Source organism: Benincasa hispida, chromosome 2 (assembly GCF_009727055.1).
Source record: "Benincasa hispida cultivar B227 chromosome 2, ASM972705v1, whole genome shotgun sequence".
Taxonomy (NCBI): Eukaryota; Viridiplantae; Streptophyta; class Magnoliopsida; order Cucurbitales; family Cucurbitaceae; genus Benincasa; species Benincasa hispida.
This window is the reverse complement of record NC_052350.1, coordinates 54,062,260-54,088,375: the sequence shown is the minus strand read 5'-3', so window position 1 is coordinate 54,088,375 and position 26,116 is coordinate 54,062,260. Positions and strand designations below refer to the sequence as shown.

The 26,116-nt window shown below is 35.8% G+C and overlaps 1 protein-coding gene, 1 long non-coding RNA gene and 3 other non-coding genes across 5 annotated transcripts; 2 read left to right on the top strand and 3 right to left on the bottom strand.

The window, feature by feature from the left end:
* Nucleotides 1–15,444: 15,444 nt before the first annotated feature.
* On the top strand, nucleotides 15,445–16,367 carry LOC120072150 (uncharacterized N-acetyltransferase YoaA-like). Its single transcript, XM_039024563.1, is given in 3 exon segments — nucleotides 15,445–15,557; nucleotides 15,690–15,878; nucleotides 15,880–16,367. Coding segments are annotated over 3 exon segments (585 nt in total). The 3' UTR covers nucleotides 16,163–16,367.
* On the top strand, nucleotides 15,465–15,629 carry LOC120072410. Its single transcript, XR_005480470.1, has one exon. It is a non-coding gene; the product is annotated as a U1 spliceosomal RNA (small nuclear RNA).
* Nucleotides 16,368–18,171: 1,804 nt separating the features above from the next.
* LOC120072407 lies at nucleotides 18,172–18,335 on the bottom strand. Its single transcript, XR_005480467.1, has one exon. It is a non-coding gene; the product is annotated as a U1 spliceosomal RNA (small nuclear RNA).
* Nucleotides 18,336–21,436: 3,101 nt separating this feature from the next.
* Nucleotides 21,437–24,219, bottom strand: LOC120071874. Its single transcript, XR_005480361.1, has 3 exons — nucleotides 23,488–24,219; nucleotides 22,120–22,611; nucleotides 21,437–21,832 (listed from the first exon to the last, which is right to left on the bottom strand). It is a non-coding gene; the product is annotated as an uncharacterized LOC120071874 (long non-coding RNA).
* Nucleotides 23,875–24,037, bottom strand: LOC120072408. Its single transcript, XR_005480468.1, has one exon. It is a non-coding gene; the product is annotated as a U1 spliceosomal RNA (small nuclear RNA).
* Nucleotides 24,220–26,116: the final 1,897 nt, after the last annotated feature.

Here is a 26,116-nt window from a genome sequence, read left to right as displayed (position 1 = left end):
TCAATAAAGGAATAAGCTTGCCAGGTGGCAATTAATTAAGCAAACTCTTCATGCAAACCCAAGTATAAATAGGTTCAACCAAGAAAGAGACAATTTTGCCAAAAATTTTCTAATGCCTAAGTGAGTGAGTTTTGTTGTTATCTGAAGACTTTGGAAGTTGAAGAACTCTCGACCAACTAAAGGAGAATTTGAGGGATTTCTGATTGATTTTGGAGGAAATAATACTCAAAGGGTAAGCAAAAGTTAAGATGTTTAAAAGAATTTTCTTTGAAATGAGTTTAGTTAAACAAATGTAGGAATCAAAGTTATGAAGTCTAGAAATTTGAATTTGGAATGATGTTGTGGATGAATAAACAGGTAGCTGCATATGAAGAACAAGCAAGCAGCTGACTCGAAGATATTATGCGTTAACGCATACAACATAACCAATCCACAATGAGGGCAATTTGAGTATTTTGCATAGTGGATGTATGTCGCATAGACTGATAAGTGTTTCAACGCTTAACTGGGCACCTTGAGAAATGATTCCCAATTGTCAGCCAAGTTATAAGGTAAGATGGAAAAGGATATTCGATGCGTCAAGGATGGTTTTAATTCGTTGAACTTAGCTAAGATGCTATAACTATTAGTATGTAGTAAAGATAAGCTATGCGCTAAGCTAAAAAATGAGCTAAGTATATTGAAAAATGGACCTTTCCTTTTTAGGGCAAACGCAAATAGGAGAGGCGTATAACCCTTGGATAAGTAGCCTTCTAATGCAAGTTTTATGAATGATTTCTAACGTATAGGCATTTCATATGAAGTTATTATTTCATGATTGTTGGTAGCTGCATACGAAGAACAAGTAAGCAGCTGACTGGATGATGTTATGCGTTAACGCATACAACATAACCAATCCACAATGAGGACAATTTGAGTATATTGCATAGTGGATGTATGTCGCATAGACTAATAAGTGTTTCAATGCTTAACTAAGCTCCTTGAGAAAGGATTCCCAATTGTCAGCCAAGTTATAAGGAAAGATGGAAAAGGATATTCGATGCGTCAAGGATGGTTTTGATTCGTTGAACTTAGCTAAGATGCTATAACTATTAGTATGCAGTAAAGATAAGTTATGCTTTAAGCTAAAAAAGGAGTTAAGTATATTGAAAAAGGGACCTTTCTTTTTTAGGGCAAACGCAAATAGGAGAGGCGTATAACCCCTTGGATAAGTAGCTTAAGACAATGAGTGACAAATTTTAATATATGTTTTCTAACACAAGTTTTATGAATGATTTCTAACGTATAGGCATTTCATATGAAGTTATTATTTCATGATTGTTGGTATTGACAATCAACAAGCGGAAGTAATTTGGATCTTAAGCACTCTAATTCCATTAATTTTAGCAATCAAGCAAGCATGTTCATATTAAGGAAATAGGGTTTCTGAAGTATACCTTTGATGAATCTACTTCTAAGCTTCGAATCCAGCTAAATTTCCTCTCCTTTGGCTTCAAAACCACCATTTGATCTTCCCTACTATTCTCTTGAACCTTAGATTGGATTGTAGGATCTAAAATGAGGATGAAATTGAGAGAATTTTGGTGAGATTTTCTAGTTTTGGTGTCAAAATGTTGAAGAATACTTCTTCTTCAATTTTTCAGAATTTCATCTATCCACTCAACCATTTCTCAGCTGATAAAACTTCTTTTTTATTCATAATCATCATGCAACCATATTGCTTATCAGCTTACCACCAAAACACTAAGAGGATAATGGAATTGGAGGTGGAAGATGAAGAGGAGGAAGTGGGAGAAACCCACTTCTTTCCAAACCCAGTTCTTTCCTATTCCAATTCATTTTTAAATTGTTTTTCCCTAAATACAATTTTAATTGAAATCAATTATTTCAATAATGAAATTTAATTTTGAAATATTAATTCAATAATTAATATTCAAAAATCAATTAATCAAAATTAATTAAATAATTTAATTAATTAAATTTAATCTAATATAAAATATTAAATTAATGAAACACCAACTCCTAACATGAATACTACTTATAATATTTAAATCAATTTTAAATATTATCCAACTCTTCAATTTCGTTTAATTCAATAATTTAACGATTAATAATATTTTATATAATTAATAATTCAACGATTAATTATAATTTTAAATATTATCCAACTCTCAAACATTTCGAGCGGCGTTGGGAGGTGGAATAGGAGGATACCCCTCCATAAAGACGAACCTCAGGTCATCGATGATAAGTATCATGTTTATAGTGTTTTTCCAACTAGCGTAGTTCTCGCCAATCAATTTATCGACAACTAAAAGCAATAGAGTAGCGGTAGCCAATTTTTAAATGTTGATAAAAAAAAAAAAAAACAAATTTAATGAGTCTACTTGTATTACCACTTTTAACACCAATTAATTTTTAGCAAAATAGTTATATTGTACCTTAAGTGACAACTATTTTGCAATGATGCTCCAGTGAGGTAGGACAAAAGTCACCTTAGGGTGGTCAAGTGCCCTTTCACTGGAATGAGACAATCTCAACCATTAGATAGAAACAACTCCTTGTAACTAAATTTAACAATCACCATTGTTCGGTCCAGAATTTGTTAACATCCTTAACAATTTCGTGTAAGTCTAACCCCTCATTTTAGGCCCTAGAGTCCTGCTTTAATGCGCCCACCTACTAAAAAAGCAGATTAAGACAAGAGACTAAAGCAACCCTATCTATTTCTGGAGATCAGATAAAGAGTTGTGCAACCATCCTTTAGGGGGACACTCCCAGGGTGCCTCGAGGCGATACACTAAAACTTTATCCAACCTAATGAGAGAGACCATCGGATATGTTGTCACATGCCTTGCTCCTACTTACTATGAACATTCTCTCCATTCACCTTGGTATTGACCTACCCAAATGCCATCCTATAGGGTGACACTCCCAGGGTGCCTCGAGGTTGAGGATAGATCTCATGGTGTGAACTTTTTAGGGAGAAACATGTAGAGGTAGAGTGAAGTATCATATACCCCAATTACCTCAACTGAATGTTCTACCTAGGGATTCATTAACTTAGTAAATCCGGCTACTAATTTTAACTAAGTGGGTGTTTAATTTGCTAAAAAACAACACTTTCTTTTGATAATTAAACAAGTTTATTTAAGTCTTATTTAACAGACTATCATCAAATTTGCATGCATGCAACAAATCTATCTAATTCACATTTCTAAGTAGGTTCCCAGGTAAGGTTGCTATGTTTCCATAACTAGCCTTAGCCAAAAGGTCCCTTATAGATAGATTTGGTACATATTTAATCTTTTATTAGTCAATTTAATTATATTAAATAAAATTAAAAGATTAAACTTAGGTTTTTAATCTCATTAGAACCGTGATCTTAGGTCTATCTAAATCAAATTTTAAAACTATTTTAAAACATGATTAAAGCCTAAGTTTGCATGCAAATCTTTCTTATTGATTTTAATTCTAATTTCATTAATTATAACCCTTATAAAAATGAAACAACTAAAATCAACCACATTGCTAAACTGGACATCCACAAGGTATTTATAACTTTTATAAATAAATCTAAGTGTCCTGCTTCATGCAATGTTCATTCATTACTAATATATAACTTTTATATAACTTGTAATGAACTAAGCATACATGCTAACATACACCCTTATACTATAACACTGATAATATAAAGATGATGCATGAATATGCTTTAATGCATGCATATATTATAACTCTTATATTATATGATGCATGAACATGCTTTAATGTAATTTAATCGTGCAAACTAGTATATTATAACACTTATAATATAAAGATGATGTATAAATAAATGTATAGCCTATGGTGGGTTTTAAAACTATATGACATACATTATAGCATATAAGAAACATACATCACATGTACATTCAAAAAATTGATGGACCGGGATAATTAGCCTCAAAACTAGAAAATAAAAGCTAACTATTACATAAGTATCGAGTCAACCAGTTCAAACAGGCGAACCGGGTCTTGAACCGCCCGAGCGAAGCCTCGTCACTTGATCGTGTAGTAACTCATACAGATCGTCGAGTAACGCTTATCGAGTATAAACAATCGTGTAGCATGGTTTGCGTGCCTTTGGACTATGTGATGAGCATGAAGGCCATGCGATTGTGTAGCGCACATCGAGTGATGCATGCTATGGGATCGTGTAGACAACGATTATGCGATGAGCATGATTGTCTAAACGATCGAAGGAGCAAGCATCGAGTATCATATACTGAATGATCAAGTAGCTAGTGACTATGCGATGAACATACTAGCCTACACGATCGTTTAACGTGTATGCCATGCGTCGAGTATCATATACTCAGCGATCATTTACCCCGAGCGTCTATGCGATCGAGTAGCCAACGCAACACGATCGAGTAAACTCTTTACTCGATCGCGTAACATTAGCTATGTGATCGTTTAGCAAATATATTTTTGTGTTCATTGGATATAACCAATCAACAGTACGATGACCCTTCACAAATTGCTCGTAAGTATAACTAGGCCAATTTACTGTTTTTCCCCTGTAGTTATATCTAACTTCTTAAGTACTACGAATCCCTCTAATGAACAATAGATCACTAAACCCTTCTCAGGCCAAGAGAAGGTGTGGCACCACATTGTTCAAGCCCCGGAATCAACCTTTAAGGGAGCAATTTATCTACTTACCCCTGCTTCGGGGAAGGAGTGAATTCCATTTTGTATAGTTGAGTTTTCAGTTCCCTAATTAGATGAATCCCCAAAATGATAGGCTTGTTGAGTCAGCGATCTGACCACTCTCACCCATGCAAATCAAATGACCGTCCTCATAGGCAGGAGTTCACAACTCACTCAGGATTAAGGTCTTGATGTCTATGGCATCCTAGTGAGCTGAGTCTTAATTATGAATGGTGTTATATAAAGAAACTAAACATTTTGTGGTCCGGTCTTATACAAACTCCTTTGTATAGAATATCTCCACTTGCATGTCTAATACATGAATGATTAGGATAAGATCATTTGTAGCACTTTACAACATTTGTAATACCTACAAAGTGAGCCACACTCGTAGTGTCACCAAGATAAGGTATCCCTCCTTATCCATATACTACAGACCATTTAGGTTATCACTTAAAGCACGATCTACTCGTATGTCTCCACATACATGCTTAAGTTACAACGATAATCGGGGATCTTAATTTATTGGTTTGTGCTTAATGCAACTAAAATATCTCATATTTTATAGACTGAAGTGAATAAAATATCATATATTATGAATCACATAATGTTTGTTCATACAAGTGTTTACAAACTATAAAACCCTACGAGATTTAGGGCATCAACCCTAACAATAAGGTGGTCAGGACCCAATCCAGCTCTATGTGCACGTATGACTATATTATCGACGTTAATGAGATTGAGCAAATGAGCTTCTCTCAATTAAGGTTAGTAGGGATTGAGCAAAAGGGCTCCCTAACATGTTCAGGTCGTGGAGTAGTGGAGTTTTAGAAAGATGCTAATAAATTATTTCAGGATTTTTACATGATGTATTTTTATGATTTCAGTTCCCTTTTAAAAACCTTGACTATAATTTTATAAATGTTTCTTGATAAGCATGTTTATATTTACTATGATTTAAAGTATGTTTTACCTAAGATAGTCACTTATTGGGCTTTCTAGCTCATTCTTTTAAATGTTTTCTTCCTCAGGTAGCGGTCGACATCCCGAGGCCTAGAAATTCTACCAATCAATCACTTCTCAGACCCTCAGGAAGATTGCAGTCTAGGTGGTTCATAATGTTCTGTGATTAGTTTTATGTCTTTGTTAAGAGGGAGGACCAGAGTGGGGTTGGTGTTGTATTTAAGTTTGGTTCTTGAATCTGTTACATATGTTAATGTTGATCTTTCTGGTTAGCAGTAAATTATATGTTTAATTTATTGCTGAATTTATATGTTGTGTTTTAGAGAATTATAAACTAGTAATTAGGTTTAACTGATGGAACATAAGACATACGTAGTTGAAAAAGGATCTAATTACACTTTAATTGCTTTTAATTTAAAGAAAAAAACATGAAATTGAAGGAAAAAACAGTAAATAAAAAATTACCTTTGAAGCTCCCGAAAACTGCTTTTTCTCACTGAATCTCGACTCAAACTCTTCCGAACCACTACTAGAGTTGTCATACTATCCTCTGGACTCAGAATCGGGTTGTGGGACCCGATGAATGAAGAACCCGCGAGAGAGAAAGAGATGGAAAAAGAAATGGAATTTCTTTTGGTTTGGGTTTTCTTTTTTTCACAGCCCAATTTTGAAAACTATTTTGGCAAAAAATGGCAAAAGTTTTTAATCCAAATTCAAAAGCCCATATTTATAGAAAAGGGTCATGCAAAATTGCATGAAACAACTTCATAAAAACCCAACACTTAGAATCCACTATCTAAGTGGGCTTAATGTCTCCACTATAAGCCAACACCTAACCCACTATTTTGTTAGTGGAATTATCCAACAAAAGTTTGAATTTTTCCACTAACTTTAGTCAAAGGGCAAAATAGTCATTTTGTCAAAAGTCAAACTTTGACCAAAAAGTCAACATTTTGATTTTTTATGTTTTTTCTCGTGTTGACTAATTTTGACCTCCCGAGCATGAATCCACATTCATTTTCTCGAAATTCAAATCACATTTGAATATAAGATCGGTCAAAGTTTGACTTTTCAAAGTCAAAAGTCAACTCTTTGACTTTTTACATCTTTGACCATTTCCATTATTTCCGAGCTTCTGAATATGAACATATTCATATTCTTGATATTTAAATCACATTAAACATTAAAGTTGTATCTCTAAACTGAAAACCGACTACTATATCACATATTCTTGTCGGTTTTTCTCTCTTCACCTAATTCAAACAATTCGAATCATTCTATCATACTATTCTAAGTTTATTCCATATGAGCTAGTAGGAGAACCTAATGGACCTATAGATCATGGGCTCCAACGATCCGAGATTAGCTGGCTAAACTCTTTAGACGGAGCTAATCAACATTCGTTAAGTAACGGGTCATTCCACTATAGTCCCGTAGTTGCACTCCCCTCACTATAGATATATTTGTGTCCATTTGATATAACCATGATTAGTAAGCCAATCCTTCATAGGTTATTCGTAATCTCGGTTGGGTCATCAAAACCGTTTTACCCCCAAGACTACATCTTGTTCCTTAAGTTCCACTGATCCTCTAATAAACAATTGGTTTAAGGTCCAACCTATAAACCGAACCCCTCTCGGGACAAGGAGAGGGTGTGGCCCCTTATTCAAGACCTGGATTCAGTACTAAAGGGAACAACCTATCTACTATCCCTATAACGGGTAGGAGTAAATTCCGTCTTGCACCCTATGTTCCCAGCTATCCACCTAATCTTACCCCTGAAATAGGAGGCTTATTGGGCCAACGATAATGAGCTGCCCTCACCTATGTAGATCTAAGGATAATTTCGAGTGAATAGGAGTTCATAGTCTGTCTCTTATACACATCTAGATGTGTATAAGAGACAGAGTCAGTTTTATACATAAAACGGCATTTAGAACGTAAAAAGTGACTATTTCATGGTTCAGACTTATGTAAACTCTTTACATAGGATGCCCCCCACTTTCATGTCTCCACATGAACGATTTAGGATCACATTGTTTGTACTAACTACAAAATGGGCCGCATCTATTGTGTCCCCAGAATAAGGCGCCCAACTTTATTCATATATTATAGACCATTTTGGCTACATATTTGAAATTGATCCACATTTATGTCACTACATAAAGTTCAAACTACATTAAAAAGCCTCAGGACCTTAGTTTATTGGATTCAAGATTACAATTTCAATAACAACTTTATCGAATAACAAAACAGAATATGTTTATTAATTTACAAACTACGAGTTTTAGGACATAAAATCCAACATTAACAGGTGCTAAAATTATAGTTTTCCAGGAGTGTGTTGGATAGTAGTTGTCGTAAGAGGGTTGACAATTTCTATCTTCGCATCTTGATAATCTAGAGAGGGGTGTGACAAGTTGGTATCAGAGCCAGATTTTGGGGAGTAGCTAGAGTCATGCATTAGAATATGAGCATATGAATAATGTTGTAAGCCTAATAATGTATATGTGACGAACTGACCTAGCAAATGGCTGAAAGGGATTGTGACCCTACTAGAGATCCTGTAGCTCAAAGGGATCTAGAGTTAGTCAGAGGACCAATAGTGCAAGAAGCTACATCAGAGGGAGAGTCTAGTACCCTTTAGGTCAAACCCGATCTTCAGACAGAGGATAAAGTCTTTAATAAAATTGCTCAGAGAATAGTAGCTAGTGTAGGATTTGTACCCATGGATCCTGTGAAGAAGTATGGTATTGAGAGAATGAAGGCATTGGGTGCCACTACTTTCGAAAGCACTATTGACTCGGTAGATGCTAAGGCGTGGTTAAGTTAGAAAAGTGTTTCTAAGTAACTAGATGGCTAGAGGACCGTAAGGTCAAATTGATAGTATTTTTGTTACAAAAACGGGCAGAGCAATGGTGGAGAGTGATAGACTCTCGAAGAAACATATAAGAAGAGATGTCATGGGAGGAGTTTAAAAGAATTTTTAAGGATAAATATTATCTAATTTCATACCATGAGGAAAAGAGGAACGAGTTCCTGAAGCTCGTTTAAGGTAGTATGACAGTTGTTGAGTACGAGCAGAAGTATACTGAGCTATCTAGGTATGCTTCTAAGATCATAGGTGAAGAGAAAGACAAATGTAGACACTTTGAGAGTGGTTGTTATAAGAGGGTTGGCAATTGCTATCTTCACATCTCTTCTTGGATTAAGAGGGTAATCTGGGAAGGGGTGTGACATTATCTTTGGTCCAACCATCAAACAGAAACCCCTCTCGGGCCAATGAGACAGTAAGACTCTTTGTTCGAGTCCTAGAGGCATCACTTAAGGGGTGAATTGTTTTTCCATCTCCTCACTCGATCTTGTCCCCAAAATGGTAGACTTAACGAGTTAGCGAACTAGCCATTCTCACCCATACAAATCAAAAGACAATCTCTTATGAAAATGAGTCCATAGCTCACTCAGGATTAAGACTAAGTTGCCTAGGACATCCTAGTGAAATAGAAACCTCCCTAATCAACAGAGTTACATCTAGTGTGTACTTTTTGGAGGTTCAGTCTTATACAAACTCATTGCATAGGATACCCCCACTCGCATGTCCCCTATGCGTTGAATCATTACATTTGTATCAAATACAAAGTGGGTCGTATCCATAGAGTTGGAATGAAGAAAAATAGAGGTGGATGCAACTCAAGAGTTTTCTTCCTTTTTCTATATTTGTTTCATGTCATTGCAGAGTGGCATTTATAGCCATTTTATACATGCCCTTTCCCTTAGGATTCTGGGCAAATCCGAAAAATAAAGAAGGGAATAAATTCTCCTAACCAACAGTGGACAAATGTCCCTATATTACAGGCTGATACAATTTGTTTAAAACAAAATGAATTAGCTGTCTTCTTCTTTCTTTTCCTCTATATCCATTCCAATTATATTTTCTGACTTGGCACTGTTTTTCTTAAGTGGTAGGATCCTATTTTCTGGTTGGTTCTTGCTGGCTTCTTGTACTCTAACATCCCTCCTCAAACTCGTGGGGAGGTCAACCACACCGAGTTTGTTTCGAAGTAGATGGAACTGAGACTGTGTCAACGACTTTGTCAAGTAATCAACAATCTGATCAGATGATGGAATGTATCGTACTTCAAGTTTGCCATTGATGACCTGGTCATGAACAAAGTGTACATTGAGCTCAATGTGTTTCGTTCGAGCATGAAAGACCGGGTTTGTGGCTAGAGCTCCAGCACTTATGTTGTCACACTATAAAATAAGTTTGTAGGTTATTTGAATTTGTAGCTCATTCATCAGTTGTTTTAGCCAGATGATCTCAGCTGTGGCATGAGCGAGAGCCGATATTCAGACTCTGTGCTGGATCTTGCAACCGTCGTTTGTTTCTTAGAGGACCAAGACACTAAATTATGTTCGGCATACATACAATAAGCTGCGATAGATTTTCTGTCATCTATGTTGGAAGCCCAATCAGCATCAGAGAAGGTTGTGATTTATAAATCAGTACTAGGCTGAAAGAGAAGGCCATGATGTCTAGTGGCACTGATGTACCGAAGTACCCTCTTCGTTGTTTGCCAATGAATATTAGTAGGTGCCATAAAAAATTGGCTCAAGTGATTAATAATGTTTGCTATATCCGGTCTCGTATGTGTTAGATATTAAAGAGCTCTGATGGTGCTTCTATACATGTAAGGATCAGATAGAGGTTTTCCATCAGTTAATGAGAGGTGTTTACCTACCGTGTAGGGAGAGGCTGTCGGTTTAAGATCTGTGAGACCAAGTTTGTGTAGTAGGTCTTCCACATACTTTGCTTGATTGAAAATGAAGCCAGACTTAAGATAGTGGACTTGAATGCCTAAGAAATAAGTAAGGTGGCCTAGATCCTTCAAGGCAAACCTGCTGTCAAATAGCCTGATGAGTTGTGATATCAGTTGATGATTGCTGCCTGTTATTATCAGATCATCCACATAGACCAGCAGAAAGATAACGGACTCACGAGTGTGAAACATGAACAATGAGTTATCAGCCTTTGAGATTTTGAATCCCCAGCTAACCAAGGCATTACCTAACTTGTTGCTCCAGGCCCGAGGGGCTTGTTAGGCGTAGATTGCTTTGTTGAGCTTGCACACATCTCAGGGTGTTCAGTGCTGACATAGCCAGTAGGTTGCTTTATATACACTTCTTCTTGTAGGTTTCCATTTAGGAAAGTGTTATTGAAATCCAACTGATGGATCTTCTAGCCTTTAGAAACAGCAGTACTGAGAACAACTCGGATGATGGAGGCCTTAACTACAGGTCTGAATGTCTCAAAAAAATCAACCCCTTGGTGTTGATGAAAACCCTTCGCTACCAAATGTGCTTTGTATTTGTCTATTGAGCCATCAAGATGTTTCTTTAACTTGAAGATCCATTTGTTGCCTAGAACATTGTATGAATCTGAGGGTGGTACTAGGTGCCATGTGTTCCTTTGGACTAGAGCTTGATATTCATTGTCCATGGCTGCTTTCCATTGAGGTATGAGAATAGCCTCTTTGACCCTGGTAGGTTCTGTGGTAGTCCAATCAGTTTTAGTAGTTGTGACCAGGATTTTTGGCTTGAAAATACCAAACTTTGCTCTGGTAATCATCAGATGTGTCGGTTGAAGGGAGACTATGTGCTGTTGTTGCTCAGTGGAAACAGTAGGCTGCTGAATAGGTGCAGGGGAAGGTGAATGGTCTGTGTGTGAAGAGTTTGCAATGATTGGTGAGGGTGAGATTGACATGGGAGTGGGAATAGTCATAGGGGAGGGAGTTGAGGAGTTGCATGGTTGATGGATAAGAGATGCTGAAGTGGATGGAATTGGAGATATGATTTGTTGTGCACTAGTTGATGGGTTGAGTGATTGATCTGGTAGAGTAGAATGATGAGTAGGGAGTGTAGGACTTGGTGACAGACTTTGGTGAGGAGTGGTTGTTGGTATAGTTTGATGTATATGTAATGGCTCGGGAAGGACTTGGATGAGAGGGACTAGCATATGTGAAGATAGTGATGAAGGGATGGATTGTAGATTGTCGTTGGTCACCTGAAAATCAGTAGAAAAAGGAAACTCAGTTTCATTAAAGACAACATTTCTAGATATGTATACTTTACCAGATTTGGCTAAGCATCGGTGTCCTTTGTGTAGCACACTGGGACCCAAGTATACATATTTTGCAGAATGATATTGAAACTTGTGATGTTGATATGGTCAAATGCAAGGGGAGCACGCACATCCAAACGTTCTGAGTTTAGTTATATCCAGCAATTTGTTAAACAATATATGAGTTGGAGATTGGCCCTTTAGTATAGGGGTGGGTAAGCCATTGGTCAGAAGATTGACATTGACAAACGCATCCCACTAGTACTGTGAAGGCATAGAGGCTTGTGCTAGAAGTGTGAGTCCCATTCAACCAAGTGCCAGTGTTTTCTTTCTGCTCGTCCATTTTGAGCGGAAGTATAGGGATAGGAATGCCTACTTAGGATCCCCATTGAAGAGCATAATTGATGGATCTTCTTAAACTCACCTCCATTGTCTGATTGAAACATTTTAATACTTGTATCAAACTGATTTTTAACCATTTAAGTGAAGTGCTGAAATGCTGCAAGTGTGTCAGATTTCTATTTAAGGGGGTATGTCCATAGGAATCTGCTATGATCATCCAAGAAGGAAATGTAATATCGAAAACCTGTTGTAGATGGCACTGGGGCTGGTCCCCATACATCAGAGTAAATTAAGTCAAAATTGGCTTTGGCCCTTAATACAGATTGAGAAAACAGGAGAGAATGTGATTTGCCCAACTGACATGAGTCACAGAACATAACTTTTTCATTAACTTTGATGGATAGATTACACTGATCTAATATTGACTTCAAAACTTTGGGGGAGGGATGACCTAACCTTTTATGCCATAGATCCGTTAACTCAAGAACATGGCATTTGATAGTAAAAGTGCTTTTGAGTCATTATTTTTGTCCATAGGTTTGAAGAGTTTTGATCTTCTATGATTTGAGACATCACATGGTCGTTCGGTTGCTTCTCCAAGTTGATAGAGACCATCTTTAAGTGTGCCTTTCACCAGAGTGTTGCCCGAATGCTTGTCCTTTATCATTCAACAACTTTCATGAAATTCCACTAATATATCATTATCTTGAGTTAGTTTAGAGATGCTCACTAAATTCTTTGTAATAGATGGAATGTAAAAGACATCTTCCAAGCTAAGGACACACTGATCATATTTTAGACTTGAGTTTTCTACAACAGAAATGTATAGTTGATCGCCATTACCAATGGTTACAAGATTAGTACCTGAATACTCAGTTGGATTGGCAATATGATTTAAGTCTGCTGTCACATGATTAGTGGCACCACTGTCAGCATACCAATTGACATCAGCTGAATTTTCAGGGTAGCAGTGAATGGATTGTTGAAGTAGAAGGTCATGAAGGCTGGTGGAATGGTGTTGGGTGGTTGTTGATGGCCAGACCCTTTGCCCTGATTCATATTTGGCACATATTCCCGGTTGTATCATTGGTAACACACATCAGTCGCATGACCATATTTGGAGTAGACTTGGCACGGGCAATTGCCCTGCCTCGACCCTGCCTCGGTTGCCACCTCTAGTGTTTGGATAAGAAGGTTTAGAGTTGTTATGCTGGAACTTTGAGTTACCTGAACTAGTGTTGGAGTTTGTAGGTTTGGCACTGCCATTGTCTTTGTTAAATGCAACATTTACATATGGATTTCCTGCAAAAGCAATAGAGGATTTGGCCGAGTTTTGATGCTCTAGCTGTTTCTCGAAGGAAAGGAGTTCAGATTTGCATATCTAACTAAGATATATCCGGTTTACTTTGAATCACAACAACTACTGGGTTATACTTCATCTAGACCAAGTAAAACTTGAGAGATTAAGTTTCAAGGGGATACCGGACTGCTTGCTTGAGCCAAGTTGTCCGAATATAGCTTCATGAGTTTCAGGTATTTAGGCATGGTGGAGTTCCCTTTGTGTGTTTATTGAAACACCTGACGAAGGTAATCCTCTTCAGCTCGTGATTGAACTCCAAAGAGAGCATAGATGACATCCCACATACCTTTGGCATTTTCAAAGCCCATGAGCTGCACAACAACTTCTGATGCCATTGAGTTATATAACCATCCTAATAATAGTTGATCAGCTGTGACCCAGGCCTCATAGAGAGGATTCAACAGTTGTTCACTTGTGGAGCTTGATGCACCTCCGAAAAGATCAGAGACAGCCGTTCCTGCCTCATGTACTGACATACCTTCAATAGGGAGGGAAATGAACATGGGAGGGCAGACTTTTGTACTTGAGAGATGTCCTTCTAGCCAATAGCCTCGAAGAATCGATAAGGGTAGAGTTTTCCATAACATGAAATTCCCTCGTTCGAGCTTAGTGTTGGTGATTTGATTGAGAAGCTGGTCCAATGGTGGAGTGTTGAACTTTGTGGTTTCAGACATTGTTGTCGACATTCCGGAATGCGAGGTGTTGGCCATTGAAGGCTCTGATACCAAGCTGGAATGAAGAAAAATAGAGGAAGATGCATTTTCTTCCTTTTTCTATATTTATTTCATGTCATTGTAGAGTGGCATTTATAGCCGTTTTATACATGCCCTTTCCCTTAGAGTTTTGGGCAAATCAGAAAAATAGAGAAGGGAATAAATTCTCCTAATAGTGGACAAGTGTCCCTATATTACAGGCTGATACAATTTGTTTAAAACAGAATGAATTAGCTGTCTCCTTCTTTCTTTTCCTTTATATCCATTCCAATTATATTTTCTAACTTGGCACTGTTTTTCTTAGGTGGCAGGATCCTATTTTCTGATTGGTCCTTGCTGGCTTCTTGTACTTTAACACATAGTGTCACTAGGATAAGCTACCTAGTCTTATCCATATAGGCTATATCTTGAAGACCATTCCTCGTATGCCTCCACATACAGTTCAAGACTCATACAACAGTTTAAGATGCTAGTTTATTGGATTATGGTTATTTAAGAAATATAAATACAAGATAAGCAATGATTATTTATTGTAATAAATATTGATAACACTTTATTAATGATCGATCAAATGTTACATTTACTATCTACGAGTTTTAGGACATAAAACTCAACAAAGATGACTTATATTTTTAAATTAAATAAGTTAGTCACACTAAAAAATGTAAGTTTCAATTTTAAACTGGGTGGTAAAGTGATTTCTATAGAACTCAAAAGTTATTTTGCGTTTAAGATTTTGGCACGTTGAATGTTGACATTTTACTTCACCTTCATTTTGCTCAGCACATGCCAGACACAATTTCATCAAAGAGTTAACAAAATCTTAATAGTATGGAGCAAAATAAATACTTTTAAAAAATTCAAGACTAAAAAAATCATTTTCTAAAGTTTAGGGATCAAAATAGAATAAGATTCAAAGATCGAAATCGAAATATGGTATAAATCTGAAAATTTTCGATTGTTATAATAGAAGTCCCAAACATGCCCACTCCACCTAAGATGCAAGTTGGGCCCAAACACCACTATTAAAAATAAAAAAAAGTTCTCCTAAAAATATGTATTTAAAAACAACAAATAATTAGAAGAGGAAAAAAGAAGTAACTTTCCTAAAAACATTTATTTTTTTTAAAAAAACCAAGTAATTAGAAGGGCGGAAAAAAAAATTGGTGAAGGGTGGTTGGGTAAGTCATTATTGAAGTCCCACATCGGAGAATCCGGAAACCAAGAAGGAGGAAGCGCACTATAAAAGAGAAATGAGGTTGTACGTTGAAAGGTACATACCTGGACGGGGTCAATGGCCGATCAGGAATAGCCATGGCCTAGACATCGTGACTTCCCTTGCACTTTGGAAGGGTGCGCGTCTAAGGTCTGCCCTTGCCGGCAGAGCCTACGTCATAATTTGTGGTAGTTGGGGCTTGCGTCAACGCGCAGCCCCTCCCCAATCTAATTTCTCTCAAAAGCATTAATTCTCATTGACATTTCATCAAACACCCTAAAGCTGGCAAAAACCTAATGTATCTCTCACTCTCCGTCCATTTCAACTCTCCGATGTTGATGATTTCATGCTTTGGGCAGCGGATGAACGAGTCATGAAGTTCATTAGATGGAACGTCGTTTTCACTTCCAAGGAACAGGCTTTGGATTTCATTAGGGATGTTTGTATTCCGCATCGTTGGCGTCGGTGGCTTATCCGACGATCCGTGTAAGATGGATGTTGGATATGCTGTGGCGAGAGACTATTGGGGTCGAGGAATTGCAACGAAGGCATTGAGAATGGCTGTTCCTGAGGTGTTCCGGAGTTTCCCTGATGTGGTGAGATTGCAAGCGTTTGTGGATGTGGAGAATAAGGCGTCTCAAAGAGTTATTGAGAAAGTTGGGTTTCAGAAGGAGGGGACTTTGAGGAAATATCGCTATATTAAGGGTGAGATTAAGGATTTGATTGTTTATAGCTTTTTGTCTTCTGATTTGTAGATAACAAGGAGGAGGATGATTGAGTGGTTTTGCTTTGATTTATGATCCCTTTTCCTTATTAGACTATTTGGTCATGTTAGTCCTTGCATCAAATATCAAACTGAAAAATCCCTCTGTTTCAAGTTAAGGGCAGAATTCAACTTTGATTCATTGTGTTTACAACTATTTTCTTTTAGTTGTTTTGGCTTTCTGATCTTTGCAGTAATATTGGATTTGAAGTAAATATTAGTTGACTTTACAGAAACCTTACATCTCGTTTCATAACGGTTTTGTTTTGGTTTCTATTTTAAGATCTAGGCTTGTCATTTTGTTTTGTTATCCTCTTTCTACTAATATTATAAATAATCGAAGTCAAATTTTGGGAAAAAGGGAAATTTGCATTAAAAAAACTATTTTTCCAAGTGTTAAAATATGTGAGCATGGCATAGTATAAAATTTATGTTCGAAAACAAAATTGTTACTAAACGACCTTAATAACTGTTTGTACTCCTAAGTTGCCAACTTTTTTTTCTATCCAAATATTGTTTTGTGCTTGCAACTGATGTTCTTTGTTCTTCTCTGAAGTTCAAATATTAGGTGGTTGACAGGTATAGAAGAGTTTGATTTTTGCCCTCATATTTCTGTGAAGACTTTTTCGTGCCGGCAATGAATGTTATGAATGGATGAACTACTTCCCTTTTTTCTTTTTTTCACTATATCTATTAGGAATACAGACAGTCTTATATTGAAATATATACGATCATAATCTCCATTGATATGAAACTTCGAACATCATCTATCATTTTTACCTTAAAATTTTTCAATTATTAAAGCCCATTTGATAACCATTTCGATTTCGGTTTTTGTTTTTAAAATTAAAAATATTTCCTAATGATTTGCATCTTTAGCCAAATTCTAAAAACAAAAGTTAAACATATTTCTTCTGAAGGGAAGAATCTTATCTATAAAAACCTTCACAGCTATTCCTGTAGCTTTTGCAAAATTTCAATGGAAAGAGTCTAAGAAGCTAATGGTTGGTTCATTCTTCTAACACCACAATCAAAGCTGGACTACGGAGGTCTAAACTTCTGCCATGCAAAAGTAAAACGACTAGAAAAAGTGAACCTTTTTATGAACTCTAAAAGGCTAGACATACTTAAGAGACACGTGCTGGGAAGTAAAGAGCATCTCAAGTTCTAATAGAAAGAAGGCATCGAACACATCAAGCTCAGGAGCACGTTGAGTTCCTTACAAATTTATGAATTAGTCTTGGCTCTCTCTCACATCACATGAATGATTAATCGAATCTCATCAAATGAGAACATACAAAATATAAATCAGGCGTGTTTGATGTGTCTAGCCAAATTCTAAAATAAAAAAAAAACAAATTTTTAAAAACTAAATTCTCACATCTTTGCTTGGTTTCTGAGTAGAAAACGATAACAAAACGTAAAAACTACCGATCCCCAAAGCGAGTTGTTTGGGCCTTCAAGGAGATTCCAATTATCTGAAGTTGAAAGCACTACATTTGTCACTATCATTTAGAAGAACTCCCAATTTCAAAAAGATTTTGAACATGAAGAACCATTTGACAACCCTTCGAAAATATGGGGATTAAGATACGCGCAGAGACCCATGTTCAGCTGAGAACGACACAACAGGGTTCTCTATCGGTTAACATCTTTTACCTTCCTTCCATTGAAGCAGAAAGTCAAGCGAAAAGCAAATATAATCTCCGTTAAGTTCGTTATTCTCCGGTATATTCCAAAATATATCCCGCTTAATCAATTCATAGTTTGAACCATTTATCAAACCATCCATATCTCAAAATCATTGATGAATCAAATTTATATCACAAATCAATTAACAATCCTATCATATCTCTAATCATTTATATCATAAACAGGTATTTACTCAAAGCATCGAGCTCCATGACAAAGATACCATTATCACATCATAAAAAGTTACCACGGTGAAAAAAAAGCAAAAGAATACCTGAAAGGTATAGAAGATTTGGAACTAGAATATTGGAAGGGGCCGCGCGAACGCAGGCACCCACTACCACAAATTATAACGTAGGCTCTGCCACTTAGGGCAGACCTTAGGCGGGCACCCCTCCGGTATGTGCAATGGAGGTCGCCAACCTAGACCATGGACCTTGTTGATCGCCCATTGACCCCGTCCAGGTAAGTATGTTTGAAAGTAGGGCACTGTCTTGTATTTATAGCACTTTGTGAGGTACTGGGTGTTCCTCCGATGTGGGACTTCTCAATTGTTTAGTTAAATAGCTGACATTTGGAATAAAAAATAAATGGGCCCCATTTTTTACTTTTATTATTTATGGGTTTTTTTGTTACCCTTTCTTTTTCTATTCAAATCACAAACACAAAAGCACATTTTCCCCCTAAATTATTAGGGTGTTTGGCCACCCACTTGAACTTTTAGTGTTAAATAAACTGAATTTTACTAATTTTCTAATAACTTCACCTGTTATCGATTGTCATCGATGACCAACTCCAATAATAACCGTTATCGATTTTTAAAGTGTTGATCAATAGTAGATAATGAATTTAATAAATTTGCAAATGAAAAATATGTTTATAAGTTTAATTATTAAAGAAAAAATCAAAATGTTTATCAACCAAACCTTCATGTCCAATAGTCTTTTGATTCAAACTTCAGTTGTTTGAATATTGAAACTTAAAAGCCAAAAGTATCTTACATCTTCTTATGATGACTTTATCTTTTCTAACTAAACATTGAAATTCATTAACCAAATTATATATACAAAAAAGATAAATATCAATTTATATCCTTGAATTTTGGGAGTTTGATCAATTTCACCCCTAAATTAATAGTTGTATCAACTTAAACCTTTAATTTTTATAAATGTATCAATTTAAACCTTCCACTATGTTTTATTGGATAGACATTGTGCGGGACTTGTGATTTTCATTACTATGTTGTCGTTGGCACTTGAACCCACCACCAGTAATTCCTTTTTCCTGTTTCTCTCTTTTAATCTCACTCGACTTGTCATTGTTGCTCAATAGTGACCTCACAATCTATAGACCTCCACATGTGCAATCCACAAGAATCCATAACACAATTTTATGACAATAACAATATTTAGAATCAACCAGTACCATAACATAGATATTATTTTCATATAATAGGAGCATTCATGGCCTTAAAACAAAAGGATAATGGCTATTAAATGGGACCTTAATATTAAATGAGAATATAATATTAAGATTCCATAGTGACAACAATTAACATTATCAGGATAACTCACTTCACCATTTGTAGGGGTGTACATGGGTCGGGTTAGGTCGGGTTGGAGGAATTTTGTGGGCCAACCCAAAAATTCGATTGACTAATAATGAACTCTATTGATTCATTTTCGAAGGGTCAACCCAACCCAATCCAAAATTTTCGTGTTGGGTCAGGTTGAGTCACCATTTTTTTTTTAAGGACGACATATCAACGTGAGGTCGGAAGCGTGAGGCCGGAGGACGTGTAGCCGGAAGCGTGAGATCGGAGTCGAAGCGTCGAACGTGAGGCGCGATTTGCATCTTGCGAGTGGAGCGTCGGACGAAGGGAGGGAATCGAGGAGCGTCAGAGCGGAGTGTCAGACGAGGGGAGGGAATCGAGGGACAAGGGTTTGGCTTTAGGAGCGGTGAGGCGAGGAGAGGGAGTAGAAGGTTTATTTGTTTTATTTTTTTAATATATATATATTCAGGTCGGGTCAACCAGCGAGTAACCTGAGACCCGACCCAGAATTCAGTATTTTTATTTATTTTTTAACCCAACCCTTACGGTTTGAGTTGGGTAGGCCAGGTTGGTCAGATTATCGGGTTTTTTGAACACACCTGCCATTTGAACAAAAGAAGTTCGGTAGAAAATATATTCATTAATAAACATCACTCATTTCTGACAAAGTGTAGGGGCTAAAGACTTTTTGAGATCACTTTTCAAAAAATTAGTTTTAGGATAAATTAGATATGAAAAGTCAAAATTGCCCTTAAATGGAAAAAATTCACTTTTAACTCCAAAAAAAATACTTTAATCTTCTTCTCTAGGGGTGTACATAGTCCGGGTTAGACCGGGTTGGAAGATTTTTGTGGACCAACTCAAAAATTTGGGTTGGCTAATAATGAACCCTATTAGTTCTTTTTTGGAGGGTCAACCCAAAATTTCCAGGTTGGGCCAGGTTGGGTTACCGGTTCTGATTTTTTTTTTAATTTTTAATTTGACCGTTTTTTCTGTTACTTAATATATATATATATATACGGGTTGGGTCGGGTCGACCCAACCCTGAAATGGGGTAACATGAGACCCAACTCGAATTTAATATTTTTTACATTTTTAACCCAACCCAAAATAAAATCTAACCCAACCCAACTCTTGCGGTTTGGATTGGGTAGTCTGGGTTGGTCGGATTACCGGGTTTTTTGAACACCCCTATTCTTCTCCTACCCTTTCTATCTTTTTTCTCCAAATTCTCTTTTAACTTCTTTTCCCTCAATCTTCCTTGCCATGTGATGTCCTAGTATTTTTAGTCACTTATGAACATTTTATCATATTTATGGTAAGTTTTCATGATATTTTTTTGTTATTATAAATTTTTTTGTTCTCTACTCTTACTCTTATGTTGACGTTAGGTTGAATTAGGTTAAATTTTCTTATCTTCTTGGGTAAAACTACCAAACTTGAAAGGTATATTTCGAAATTAATTTATAGATTTAAGGTGATTCTACAAATGTTTTAGCAAGTTTTTTTTGTTAATTTTCTTCCTCTCACAGCATCTCACAAACATATCACATCTTCTAAACTTCAAATGTCCAATCCAAAATCAGTGACTTAAGGTGGTTTTACACATGTTTTAGGGAGTTACTTTAGCTATTTTTTGTTTTTTTTTTTTTTTTATATCGTAACATCTCGCAAACATATTGCATATTCTAAACTTCAAATGTCTAATTCTGAATCAATTGTATACTTGTTTTAGGTGATTTAAGGTGGTTTTACACTTTTGTTAACCACTTGAATTATATACTTTTGTTTGTAACTTCTTTCTTAAAAAAAGTTTACAAGAATCGAAGACTTTTCGATAATTTAAGGATGACCTACGACAAATGTAAGCTAAAAGGCCATGATAGATTAACATGTCATAGTTATATTGCATATGCTTTGAAAGATGTTGTTCAACACTTTAGCTATTTTCTTTATTGTTGAAGATGTATGAAACACACCTCATGTTTATCATACAGTTTGTTGCTGGTGATAGTTGCAAGATAAAAAAAACATCGACTAAAATAACATTAAACATTACAAAATTCCAAATCTAAAGCATTCCATACCCCTTTGGGAACTCGTCCTATTGTGGCCTAGAACTCATCATCGTTGTGCTATCGCTTAGAAGCTGGAATAATCAATGAATTTAAAAAATATATATACTAATCTTCGATAATAAGAGACAAATATATTATTTCTAAAGCATCACAAAAAGTGTAAAATCTATAAACATTATTAAGGAACCAATTAAATAAATCTACTGTTCAAAAGGCCCATTGATTCTTCCTTCAGACCTCCTATCAGTAAAACCATTTTTAGTGCATGTCTTTCAAATTTCCTCTACACAGTCTAACATGTGAGATCCAGTAGGCTCTTGATGTTCAGATAGCTAGCAACCTGAATTGGGGTACCAAAAACACACCCATTATTATCCATAACCAACAATGAGAAACCCATATAAGCAACAAATATGAATTCCATTTTTAGGAAAAACATCATTTGCTACTCCTAAGAAATTGAAAACTTGGTTAAATTTGAAGGGGAAGTGTTAAAGGGGCTTGAAGCCTAACATGTCCTACCAAAGAAACATGATCAAAGTAATCTTCAACTATAGTTTTTTTTTTTAAAACAAAGAAGCAAGATAAAAACACAAAATAACGGAGAGTAAGAAAAAAGAAACTCACCAAAATGAGATCAAGTAGGATATTCTGATCGACGACTTCAGAATCTTTATCATCGGGGTAATCAGCATTGTCATTGCTGTTGATCGGGTAACGCCGTCACTGTTGTCGTTGCAATTTGAAGTCGTTGCCGCTGTTTAATTTCCCCTGCCATTCAAAGTTCCTATCGCACATGAGCGAAGACTGTGAATCTCACGATTTCCTTTTCGGAAAATTCATACGGATGGGTCAATTTTCAAGGCCCACTCAAAATTTGGCCCAACTTAAAAAAATACTCGAATTTTGGCCTTCTGATGATGTCAGCTACGTGTAAAATGTTCGTTTAGTCCCTAAAACGCTTGATGTCGCACACGCATTACAATTTCTTGCTCGTTCATCTCGTTTTGGACGCCTTCCTCTCGTTCTTCATTAGACAGATCAAACGTTTTAAATTTTAAATTTCAGTCTGCCGACTTCTTCTTCCTCTTTCTTCTGCCTTTCTTTTTCTTCTTCTTTCTGAATTCAAATGAAGGAAAAAACTATAAGTACCTATTACTATTAGTGTCTATCAAGTCTATTATTGATAATTCTAAAATTTTGCTATATCTTGTAAATATTTTGGTTTATTTTTGTATATTTAAAAACAAACCTTATTTTAACAATATTTTTCAGTTGAAACAAATGGTAACAACATGATACAATGATCTCTTCATCTTCTATACAGTCGTTAGTAATATTGCATCTACTTTCTAATTTTAAGACACCAACTACCCCTTCAATTCAATTTCCATAGTTTATTTTAACTGAAATTTTTCGAACCAATTTCAAAGTTGCAAAGCATATTTTTTGGAACAAACTTTTAAATTGAAGAACAAAATAAAGGATCAACCAGGAATTAAATCTGATGCCCACAAAAGAAGCATCTGACACTATCTCCTAAGGCTTCAGGCTTCAGGCTAAATGCAGAAAGTTATTCCCTGTGGGATATATCTTTTGACTTCACCAAATGGCAATGAAAATCTGTTTCCTTTTTCCTTTTGCTTCCCTAATTATTCTTCCTACCTTTTTGACTCTCATTAAGAATCTCAATGAACTCGAAAGGGAAGAATTTTATCTATAAAACATTCACAGTTATTCCTGAAGCTTTTGCAAAAGTTCAAAGGAAAGAGACTAAAAAGTAATGGTTGGTTCATTCTTCTAACACCACAATTCAAAGCTGGACTACAGAGGTCTAAACTTCTGCCATGCAAAAGTAAAACAACTGAACCTTTTTGTGAACTCTGGAAGGCTAGACATACTCAAGACACGTGTTGGAAAGTAAAAAGCATCTCAAGTTCCAATAGAAAGAAGGCGTCAAACACATCAAGCTCAAGAGCACATTGAGTTCCTTACAAATCTGACTGTCTTTGCTCTCGAGAACATTCAGGCGCGTTCAACAAGTTTTTAAAAACGAAAAGCGAGTTGTTATCTGAAGTTGAAAATGTTGTCACTATCATTTGGAAGAAGCTCCCAATTTCAGAGAGATTTTGAACATGAAGAACCATTTGACAACCCCAGGGACTAAGACAATCGATTCGTAGCTCGAACCATTTATCAACCAATCCATATTCTCAAAATCATTGATCCAACACAATCCTCATATGAGGATTGTGTTGGATTGATCAATGATTTTCAAAGCAACCCAGCTCTGCGACAGAGAAATCATCATCGAATCATCAGAAATAATTAGAATGAAAAAAATGTATTAAGAACAAAAGAAGATTTGGTACTAGGAAAATGGGAGGGGCCGCGCGAACGCAGGCCCCCACAACCACAAATTATGACATAGGCTCTGCCACTTGAGCAAACCTTAGGCGGGCACCCCTCCGATATGTGCAGTGGAGGTCACCAACCTAGACCATAGACCTTGATGATCGCCCATTGATCCCGTCCAGGTAAGTATGTTTAAACGTAGGGCAATGTCTTGTATTTATAGCACTTTGTTAAGTTCCTGCTCCGTGTTCCTTCGATGTGGGACTTCTCAATTGTTTAGTTAAATAGCTAACATTTGGAATAAAAATAAATGAGCCCCATTTTTTAGGTTTTTTTTTGGTTACCCTTTCTTTTTCTATTCAAATTACAAACACAAAAGTACACGAGTTGGCTAAAAAACAAGGCAGGATTTTGTCCCCCAACTTTTAGTGTTAAATAGCCTCAATTTTACTAATTTTAATAGTATTTATTATCGAAGTTTGCATACTTGATCTTCATCTCTCTCATCCTTCCTTCAATTTTTTAATAACTTCACATGTTATCGATTGTCGTCAATGATTAACTCCAACAACAATCATTGTCGATTTTTAAAAGTGTTGATCGATAGTAGATAATGAACTAAATAAGTTTGCAAGTGAAAAATATGTTTATAAGTTTAATTATTAAAGAAAAAATCAAAATGTTTTATCAACCAAACCTTCATGTCCAATAGTATTTTGATTAAAAGTTCAGTAATATTGAAACTTAAGCCAAAAGTATCTTACATTTTTTTATGATGGACTTTATTTTTTCTAAGTAAACATTGAAATTCATTAACCAAATTATATATACAAAAAGGACAAATATCTATATATACCCTTGAATTTTGGGAGTTCAATCAATTTAAACCCTAAATTAATAGTTGTATCAACTTAAAGCTTGAACTTTTATAAGTATATCAATTTAAACCCACCACTAAATTCCTTTTTCCTATTTCTCGATCTCACAATCTATAGACCTCCACCTGTGTAGCCCACAAGAATCCATATCTAATTTGGATAAGTTATAATAGTTTCATGATAATAACAATATTTAGAATCAACCAGTACCATAACATAGATATTATTTTTATATAATAGGGACATTTATAGCCTTAAAACAAAAGGATAATTGTATTCAATGGGACCTTAATATTAAATGAGAATATAATATTAAGAGTGCACAGTGACAACAATTAACATTATCAAGATAACTCACCACACCGTTTGAACAACAAAAAAATCCATAGATCGTGGAATTTATGATAAAGTGTTTGGAACTTCCATAGGGAATTGCCAAAAATAAGACATTTGTTGGGGGCTAAAGACTTTTGAGATCACTTTTCAAAAAAGTTGAGTTTTAGGATAAATTAGGTGCGAAAGGTCAAAATTGCCCTTAAATAAAAAAAAAAAAATTCTAACTCCAAAAAAAAAGTTACTTTAGTCTTATTCTCCTACCATTTCTCTCTTTTTTCTCCAACTTCTCTTTTAACTTCTTTTCCCTTAATCTTCCTTGTCATGTCCTAGTATTTTTAGCAACTCTTGAACATTCTCTCATATTTTTGGTAAGTTTGCATGATTTCTTTTCGTTATTAAAGACTTTTTGGTTCTCTACTCTTATTCTTATGTTCATGTTGAGTCGAGTTAGGTTAAATTTTCTTATCCTTTTGGTAAAACTTCCTGTTGAGTTTTATGTTCTAAAAACTCGCAGTTTGTAAAATGATAAACATTTTCTATTATCAATGTACTTGTTATTGATTTTATAAATTGTATGAAAGTCTAAATCCAATAAATTAAGACCCATGACTATTGTATGAGTACTTGAACATTAGGTGGAGTCATAAGAGTGGATGGGGTTCGAGTAAATAGTCAAAATGATCTATGGTACATGAATGAGGCTGGGTACCGTATTCTTATTCTGGTAACACCATTGGATGTGGCCTACTCTGTAGTTGTTACAAAGAGTTGTAAAGTGCTACATACGATGTGATCCTAATTCGTACATGTTATGACATGAGAAGTGGGGGTGTCCTATGCAATGGGTTTGCATAAGATCTGGACCAAGAAATAAGTCACTCTTACTTTATAATGTTGTTTACTGTTTAAGATTGACTATTTCACCTAGATGACCTAGGTAACTCGATCTTAATCTTGAGCTAACTATGAACTCCTGTTTATTCGGGATTGCCCTTAGATTTGCATAGTTGAGGGTTGACTCAACAACGTCGGCTCAATAAGACTCCCATTTCAGG